The 9,917-nt window shown below is 44.0% G+C and overlaps 1 protein-coding gene across 2 annotated transcripts; it reads left to right on the top strand.

The window, feature by feature from the left end:
* The first annotated feature begins 494 nt into the window (after positions 1-494).
* si:ch73-52p7.1 (uncharacterized protein LOC100321084 homolog) lies at positions 495-5,590 on the top strand. Of its 2 annotated transcripts, none has more exons than XM_031579499.2 (2): positions 495-1,797; positions 4,161-5,590. In XM_031579499.2, the coding sequence occupies exon 2, from the start codon at positions 4,729-4,731 to the stop codon at positions 5,434-5,436; it is 708 nt and encodes a 235-aa protein (XP_031435359.1). In that variant the 5' UTR covers positions 495-1,797; positions 4,161-4,728; the 3' UTR covers positions 5,437-5,590. The 2 variants fall into 2 exon arrangements, with proteins under 2 accessions (XP_031435359.1, XP_031435358.1); XM_031579498.2 differs by having other exon boundaries at positions 4,158-5,590.
* The last annotated feature ends 4,327 nt before the right edge of the window (positions 5,591-9,917 follow it).

Raw genomic sequence — 9,917 nt, 5'->3', positions numbered from 1 at the left:
CCTGCTTGACTTATCAGCTGCGTTTGATACAGTCAACCACCGCATCCTTCTGTCCATACTGTCAAGTATGGGCATTTCTGGCAAGGCGCACTCCTGGTTTGAATCGTACCTCACTGGGCGCTCGTTCAATGTGTCATAGCAAGGTCAGCTGTCTGTACCTCACCGCCTCACCACTGGGGTGCCCCAAGGCTCGGTGATGGGACCACTTTTCTTTGCCATTTACACCACCTCGTTGGGCCCTATCATCCACTCGCATGGTTTTTCCTATTACTGTTATGCAGATGATACTCTACTGTTTCTGTCTTTCCCTCCTGAGGACACCACTGTCTCGGCGCGGATCTCGGACTGTCTTGCTGATATATTCACATGGATGAAAAATCACCACCTTCAGCTGAACTTGGCCAAAACGGAACTGATGGTCTTCCCAGCCAAACAGGTCGTCCACCACAACATCAATATCAATATTGACTCTTTATCTCTTGTTCCATCCAAAACAGCAAGAAACCTCTGGGTCATTATTGATGACCAACTGACCAAGTGACGCGTGAGCTTTTGTGTAGATCCGGCCCAAAGGTAACAGTAGCAAACAGTAACCATAACACTGCCCCTAGAGAGAGCATTTCGTGTTTATATAGCAACTGACGGCCATCGTAGGTTTGGGAAGGGGTGACTGAGGGGTATTTAGTTAGATGCAATGTGCATTCTTGCCGCTAGATGTCACTAAATCCCACACACTGTCATTTTAGTATAGGGCGGGTTAAGTGCACGATTAAACGCTGTAAAAGGTCAATAAAAAAATTATAAGAAAAAATTAAATAAAAGGTAAAGTTGTTTTTTTTGGGTCACTAAATAAATCGCCATTGAAGGCTTAACCACAAAAAACACGGCCCACCACTGCTAATAACATTATTTTCTGTAGACGAGAACGGGAACAGCACATCTTCTAAGATGAAGCAATGTCGCCATCAAATGGTAGCATTGCAATACGGCCGAAATGTGCTTGGTTAGTGCAAAGGAGTAATATATTTTGGGGAATGTGCTGGTCTACAGCTAAGTTTTTTTTTTTTTTTTTTTTGCGCAGTTCCGGGTATGTTAATTAATGTTAAAAGTTTCCTTGACCCGCAAATGTTTCATTTGGCAGGGGCTACATGGACATTAAGGGACATGTCAGTTTATGCCTCAACCAGCCTATTAACCAGCACATTGGCTAGGTGCCTAAGGCATACAATCATTTGAGATAGGCTACTGATAGCCTACTATTGTATGATATGCTCCTCTGAGATCCCTTGATCCTCCAACAGTAACCTGATGACTTATATTCTTTACCAGACCATCTGACAGCCTGAGTTAGGCCTATCAGCATTATTTATCAGCATCGCATTTCTGAAATGATCATTCTCCCCTTCCTGTCCTAAATCTAACTTGTGTGAATATGTGAAGCACTTTTTAAACTCGCTTGTCGTGCTGTAGCATTACTATTAGGCTCGGCGTATCAGGTCTGCTAGCAGCAGGTGCAGGTAATGTTGTTATCATTGATATTTATGATCTATAATATATAGGCTACGATGGAATGCAAGTGGTGCAGTGATTTGCGCTCTTAAACACTTAAATCAGTGACGAGGGAGAGTCTGCGCCTGTGTTGGCAGCAATCAGATTATCTTACTGCCATGGACCTACAGACGACAAGGGTTTGTGAGATATGTACTTCCTTCTCTTACGTCTGAGCAGCACAGTCTAAACTCCTCATGCGCTGCTCGCATCCGCTCATTCTCAGTTCGCGTCGGACAGTATTAGGAGGTAAGAATTTGCCCTCTTTTTTCCCTCTTGCCGTATCGTTAGTAACATTGTTATAGCCTTAACCAGTTTAAAGCTAAATAGTTGGATTTCTGTTTTTGGGGCGCCGTTGTCACAATTTCACCAAGGATGAGGTAATAGTCTAAAAAAAGAATTGTAGCTGCCCAAGCTCTTAAATTGTGCTACTTCTATACATCCAAGTCTACGTTCATGTTTGTCCTAAGAAATCGAGAGCTTACTCATTCCATTCAACCTAACATATGACATATGGATTAAGTGGTTGTAACTTTGACAAGAGATGCATTCCTTATCCCTGGTGCTCCAAAGTTAGCTCTTAAGACAAGAGCTCTGTCCAGACGAGCTTGAGTGACTAACACTTTCCCCACCGATATCCTGCTCTGACCGGAAAATTTATATGGTGTTGTATGAGTTTTCCCAAATAGAGTCTTACACAGTCAGATCAATATCCAGAATTACTGCGCTCGTTTTCATTAATGTAACGGTATGGTTTTTGCTGTAGACGTTTTAGTAGACTCAGCAATCGTTGCGCACTGGTCGTTGCAGCTGCAATTTACATTTCCCTATCGGCTTGGCCCAAGCAAGTATAGCGACGGGCCAAGGCTACCAGAGACAGTTCAGCAGCTCTGAGCTAAGATTTAATTTCCATTCTATCCTTTGCAACAGTTTCTTGGGTTTGCCCTTAATTGACCCACAATGTTCTAGTCCATTCTGCGCATTTTCATTGGCTTGGCAGCAGGACCATGCGATGGTCATTTGTGGGAAATTAAGGAATAACGGTTCACGTGTGAAGCATGTTTATGTAATGACCCCAAAGTTGTCTAAACTTAAAAAGGGTTTGTGGTTTGTTCCCTTCTTTGAACACGGACATACATAGGCTACTTTCATTTACAAAGAAGCATTGACAACTGAGAAATGTTCATTAACATTCATTACAAAACACAATTAGGATGAATAATGCATTTGACACACACATTTGTATGATACATTGTGTAGGTTATAAATACTTTTTCAAAATTACGTCACTGGCGTACCACTGCTCAAGGGCTGATATTGAGGAAAACAGACGTATCCTGTAGTTTTCCATATTCCAATATTCATGTCATGTCATGTCAATGGTCAATCTCTCTCTCTCTCTCTCTCTCTCTCTCTCTCTCTCTCTCTCTCTCTCTCTCTCTCTCTATCTGTCTATCTATCTATCTACCCACAAATATGTGTGTGTGAGTGAACTTCAGCAGACAGAGGGAATGCTGTAGCAACAGAAACCATGCAGCTTTGCCAAACACAGGCCAAAACGACACGCCCAGATCTGAGTCATGGGATCTAATGCAGGACAGCTGGATGGATCGAACATGGCAGGACCCATTGAGGGGAATAAACACTAGTTGCTAGCAAGACATCACTAACACACACACGCATATACACAGGTGCAGGCACACATAGGCATAGATGCATTAACACACGTACACACAGTTGTACATGTATGTGTGCACACAGACATGCACACATGGGAAAAGTATGTCACAGTTACGTAACACATACTGTGGTCTCACAGAAAGTGAGAGAACAGTCATGGAGGAACACTGGCGAGCCGCGCCGTGCGCTGCCCCTCACTAAGTTGTCCAGCTGTTGTTAAATGTTTTATGTGGATGCAGGAATGGCCTCACAAAACCTAACCTCCTTCGTTTTGAACCTACACAAATAAGTTTAACAACCGAGCACAATAGCATTACTCTGTTCAATCCAATCCATCCATTTGTGCCTATGCGTGACAGAATGTCATCCAGTCACGATTTAATCTTTCTCCCATGTAAGAAACATTTGTTTAAAATGAATGTAAACAATGTAATTGAGCTTAAGGGAGGAAATATATTAACATTACCCTGATAAGCTGTCAAAAATGGCTGAGTTTTCAGTTTTCTCCTCTCCTCCCATACTCTCTCCTTTTCTCCCTTCTCCTTCCCTCCCTTCTACTTCTTTTCCACTTAATAATTTTGTGTCCTCTTCTCTTTTCCTCTTTGCCTCACTCCTCCATGGTATCTGTGTGCCTCTCCCCTCTCTATTCCTCATCTATTTCCTGCACACTTTTACTCTACTCGTTTTTTCTACTTCTAATCTCCTCTCCTCTCCCTCTTCTGCATTTTTCTCCCCTTCTGTGGGTTTCCCTCTCTTTTCTCTCCTCTCTTCTTCTCATCTGGCCTTGCTGGCACCTCTTCCCCTTCTCTCTTTCTTCCACTCTCTCCCTTTCATGCCCCTCTGTAACTGACACCTTAATTTCTCCTTTACTCCTGTCTTTTCCTCTCCTCCCCTCTCCTCTTCCATCCTCTCTTCCTTCTCTCCTCCAGCAGAGTTGACCTCCTGAACCCACCCATGCGAGCAGAGATCTGCGGCCAACATAAATCTCCCCATCTGATGGGGAGAGCACAGGCAACCCATGGAGTGGCGTGACCTGAGCACTGGACAGAGCCACAAACAGCCCAGGCATGTTGTGTGATCGGGGGCCCTGACTTCGTTTCGCAACTGCTGTGGAGCTGCTTTTGGATGTGTCTGTCGCAGACCTTCCTCTGCACCCGACTGAGGAAACTAGATCCTCCATTTTGAAGGGGGATCAGAGGAGCCATATTGGCTTGACTTCAGAGCGCTGAGGACCGCTTTTGTTCTTTCTTTCTGTTTGTCTACCTTTCTTCTTTCTGTTTATTATAAGTTGTGTTTTTGCTCCTTCACAAATATATACAGGCAAGCGTGCAAGTATACACACACACACACACCCACACACACACACACACACACACACACACACACACACACACACACACACACACACACACACAGATACAGTCTCAATCCATGTCTTAATATAAGCCTGCAAGCAGTTTGTCTCAGCACCTCCAATCTGAGGCTAGCCACCGGGCCACCATGAGTCTCCTGAGTGTGTGTGAGCAAGCGGTCCTCTCCTGCCTGCTCTGGTTGACCATAGCCCCGGGACTGTTGCACGGTGAGTTCCACGTAGCCCGCGTGACGGACCACAGCCTGTGCATCTGCCTGTGCGTACGTGAGCTCCCCCACTGCAGCGAGCCCGACTCCAGTGAGTGCAGCTGCAAGGACCACCCTCTCTCCTGGCTGCAGCGGGCCGAGGGCACCAGCCTGGTGCAGCGGCGCCGGTTCACCGTCTGGTACTCCTCGCCGCCCCACGTCGCCCTCTTGCTGCACAACGCGGAAGTGCGCCACTTGTCGCTGGTGAGGTGCTGGGCCCTGGCCGTGGCACCAGGCTGCGTGGCTGCCTCCGCCCTCTCTGCTGGTGCCACCGCCGCCACTGCCAAGCTGGCATCTCCTGAGCACTTTGTGGTGCAGAGGCTGGAGAGGCTGACGATGTGGCCGCCTGTCGGTCGATCCGGGTCGAACCAGGACCTGTTTCTGGGAAGGGAGATGGGCGCGCCGCACCACGAGGAGGCTCGCATCGCTGTCATAAACACCTCCGTGCTGGCAGGGGACCTCAAGCTCAGGGCCTACACGGTGAGCACCGGCTTGGATGGTAACGGACTCCTGCCGTTCCCTAACCTACACACGCTGCCCCGCGAAGGGCTTCCGGACAGTTCCAGCATATTTGTGACCTTTCTCTATTGAACGAAGCCAAATGCTATTGGCTGGAAAAGGATTTTAAAAGAAGAATTGTAAAAATTGGGATATGACACAATTGCAGAGTTTGTTTCTTTTATAAATGTAATGTTGATTGGGAGCTATTTGAATAAGCCAGCACTAATAAACACTTTAAACTTTATATATGATTCTGTTATGAGACTGCCATCTTAAAAAAAGATAATGTATTTTTAGCCATTTTCTCTACGAACAGTAAGAGAAAACTGAGACATTACAACTGCAGATGTGAAATGAAGGTTTTACTGTACGTGACTTGTGAGACTTGTAAGATCCTCAAGCCATCTGGCCCAAAACTATTTCCTCTCATTTCCACTCACTAAGTTCTCTAATAAAGTATATTACTCAGCTTCAGAGACAGAAGTTCAACATTATAGTATACTAATGCAGGGGCTCTCAATCCTGCTTCCAGGGTGTCCCTATCGCCCTCTGCTCTGAGCACACCTGATTAATATCTGCTATTGAGGTATACGCGATCAGCATATCAAGAGTGCCACTAGTGAGTGTTAGGGGAGTTCTGTGGTGCAGAGTTGCGTTAGACCAAAAACATGAGCAGAGGACAGAACAGGGCGGGAGCAGCTTTGAGAACTCCTGTTGTGATGCAATACTAATACTAATAGAAAGGTGCATTGGAGCTGTCTTTCCAGACTAGGCAGGTAGGGCTTTCGTGAAGTAGCTTGACACTCACACACTCCTTCAGCCCAAACAGCTTTTTCAATCTACAATCGACTGTTTCTTAAAGCCAATTATAATTTTAGCCTATTTTCAAACAAACCAAGAATAACTGTTACTCATTTTGGCAGTAGTTGCTGTCTCTAGATATGCTCTAGATCAGAGGTCTTCAACCGGGGGTCCGCGACCCCCAGGGGGTCCGCGCAGGTACTGCAGGGGGTCCGCCAAATGATTTCATCTGAAGCATTTTTTCCCTCTTCCAAAAATGTACAACGTCCTAAAGACTACATAAACATAAACAGAACGTAAAAATTGCTTTCTATTACTTAAAAATAATACACAGGCTACCCATGAGTCTTCAGGCGATCATTTGATCATAATGGCAACATGTGCACTTTTAGCTACATTTAGCTATCTGGTGCCAAAAGACGCTACCAGCCATATATAATTGATCGTTTGTAATTTCTCGGAACAAAAGCTCCTCGTCAGACACCACTGATGGTGGTTAAGATGATCTACCTTCAGAGGATGCCAACATGAACAGCCAAAAGCGCAAACGGGAGTAGACAGGTAAATATTCAGAGAATTATCTGAAGTTTGCCTACACCTACAAAGATACCGATGGTGAAGAATTAGCAGTGTGCGTGGTTTGCTCTCAAACGAAACTATGAAACCATCAAAGCTGCAACGACACTCAAAGACAACCCATGCTCACTTGAAAGAAAAAAACATTTAATATTTCCCGTTTAAAATCTTTTGAGGGCCAGCAGACCTTGATGAGACAATCAGCCAAAGTGTGCGAGCTAGCTTTAAAAGCTTCTTATCAAGTTGCATTACGTGTCGCTCAGACCAAACAGCCATACATAATTGCGGAACGTTTAATATTGCCAACAGCTAGTGATATGTGCAAAACAATTTTGGGAAGGATGAGTACGTAAAAAAACTGAAAAGCATCCCAATGCCCGCCCTATTGAATTGAATTGGCAACTGATGTGAGGGCACTATAAATCGCAAAACTCCCGAAGGCAGATTATTTTGCAATACAATTTAATCCACCGATGTGTCAAACGAAGCTCAGCTTTTAGCTTTTTTGTGATTTGTCGACCAAAATGAGATGCAGGAGGAATTTCGATTCTTTAAGCAGCTGCCTGGAGGTAAAAAAAAGTTCAGAGATTTTCAAAGTGATCGACAATTTTTTCCATGAACATGATATACCCTGGCCAAAATGTGTCGCGATGTGCACAGACGGTGCAAGAGCCATGTATGACGCACTGCATGCTTCATAGGGAGAATGTCGTTGCCAAAGACATGAATGATGAATTCTCAAACGTCAGATCTCTCACTAGGTATGAGATATTTCATCCATACTTAAGCTTCTCAAGCTACTCAATTCTTTGTCCCTCCCTAATTGAATATAGAGTGACGACTAACTGTAAGGGAGAACAAATGTCAAAAATAAACAGAATAAATTGAAACTAGTTGTGTGTCACAGATGATTTGTAATTCTGTTCAAACATGTGTAGGGGAGTGTTTGTGTGTGACTGACAGTTCCAAATAAATTATATGAATATCAGGCCCAAATTTGGGGCGGCGGGGGTGGGGGTCCCTGCTCAGCGTCTCTCTCAGCCAAGGGGTCCTTGGGCTGAAAAAGGTTGAAGACCCCTGCTCTAGATATTGGCATGCATGATATACTGGCTAGTCTGGCAGGGATTCAACCATGTTGCGGTGCACAGATGGGTCGTGTGCTCTGTGCCCAGCTGGCCCTAGGCCAATGTGTGGCCTTTCAGACCACATGTAATGCCCGCTGTGCCAGAGCCCCCGTCTACATACCCACAGGAGAGAAGCGTTTCCACCAGCCCTGCCCCAGCAGACTCAGAGAATGACATAGACTCCTCTGTGTGACTTTCAGGGTGCTGTGAGAATTAGGCCACAATTATAAATGATTTTATGAAGTGCAAGCATCTATTTGTGACATGCAGTACAAACAAAGAGAGAGGTGTGGTATTTTAAGAAAGATGGGAGTTGCCATTAGATATGTTTTTTGTGACCCTGACTTTGTGTAGATTATGAAATAAGAGTCCAGGTCTTCAGTGGATTAGTTTCCTTGCATTGTTTTTGGTTCACTGCAGTAAGCTTTGAATCATGAAGCTGTTTTGTTGGGTTTACTTCTGACTGTTGGTGGAGGTTGGAGAGACACTGTGTGTCCCTGGAAACTCATTTGGATGGTGTTGTTCAATGTATTTTGTACATGTACCACAACAGTAGCTATGTCAGGGGTCAGTAGAAAGCCTGTTGTTTTCTCAGTTATTCCTAGTCACCACTGAGCTTTTGCTCTCTTTAGAATCAGGAAATGCCCATGCTGTGTTTGTACGAATTCATGGGAAAATGTACAACATCAGTCTGGAAAGGCTGGTAAGGATGTGGTTTGCCCAGGAGCAGCCTGCTCTGGGTTGTGTTTGCCCAGTGACTCATGCTTATCCAAGTTCAAGGCGTTTTACTGCTCAGTGGAATTATCTGCATCAAGCACATCACCATTACGCACACTGTAATAACTCATGACATACTATATTCCCACTGAGATTTGCTGGTATGCTGCCTGGGCCAGGCACAGTAAAAACTTCCACAATGATTTGTGGAACAAACGGTGAGAAGTAAAATTGTTGTCTGCATTCGGCTGAGCATAAGGGCTATGTTTCAGCCATATCTGGTTTGTTACTATTAATATATTTTTTTAAATGTATCTATATTATGACTTATAAATGAATAATGCATGAAAATTATTTCAGTAATTAATATATTTTTTGTGTGAAAACTACATGATAATGGTGAGATAGTGCTACAAACGGTATTTTTTACCACACTGTTTTTATACAATTAGCTTATGCCTATGAAAAAATAGACAGTGTTGGAAGCTTGCCTGTAGCCTGGCAGATGTTCACCACTAGAGGGCACCCATGCTCCACATAGACGAGTATCAAGACGGAGTGCTCAGTCCAATTGGCATAGGCTAGGCGTGCCACTATTGCTCTCTCTGTGAAAGTGAGATGAACAGATTGATCCTAGAGGGTGAGAAACTCACAGTTTGTTTGGTATGAACTGTAGTTGCATGACTTCAATGAGAAGAAGGCAATATGTTTAAGGCTTTGATGGCATATTTCATGGGTCGAGGCTAGCACAGTTAAGGCCTACACAATGATTTGCGGGACAAACTTCTAAATATTGTTAGCCTGATACGCTTTGTACAATTAGTCATCTACAAGCAGACTTAAAATACTGTAGCCTTACGATGGAAATGTAAAAAGCCCACAGACATCAATTTCTGTTTCATTATCTTAATTGTCTTAATTAGCAATCTCTTGGATTTGTACCAAAGAAAAATAAATAGATAGGTTATCGCAGTCCGTTTGGATAAATCTGCTCCGAGTTTGATCGGTGGATTTGTAAATTGGTTACTTCATAGGTCATAATTAAAATATTTTACTGATATAGCAGAGGCTATATTGTAGCATCAATTCGAACGCATACACAGACCATCTAAAATACCCCGAAGTGCTGCTAGCTTTGTCTACACATTTTGAGCTGAAACTTAAATATTTTAAGTTAAATAGATATTATGTATTACGTGTAAGCTATCAGCCTCTGGCCTTTGAGTCCAACCACCTGACACATGGCCTGCTACACAAAGTTTATTTTCTAAAGCTCGTTTAGAGAGACACCTGCTGAAGTGTCAGGCAGACAGACGAATCCTCTCATCAAATGAAGGGTCTTCTTTGCTGATT

Source organism: Clupea harengus, chromosome 13, assembly GCF_900700415.2.
Source record: "Clupea harengus chromosome 13, Ch_v2.0.2, whole genome shotgun sequence".
NCBI classification, from domain to species: Eukaryota; Metazoa; Chordata; class Actinopteri; order Clupeiformes; family Clupeidae; genus Clupea; species Clupea harengus.
This window is presented reverse-complemented; position numbering and strand designations above follow the sequence as displayed.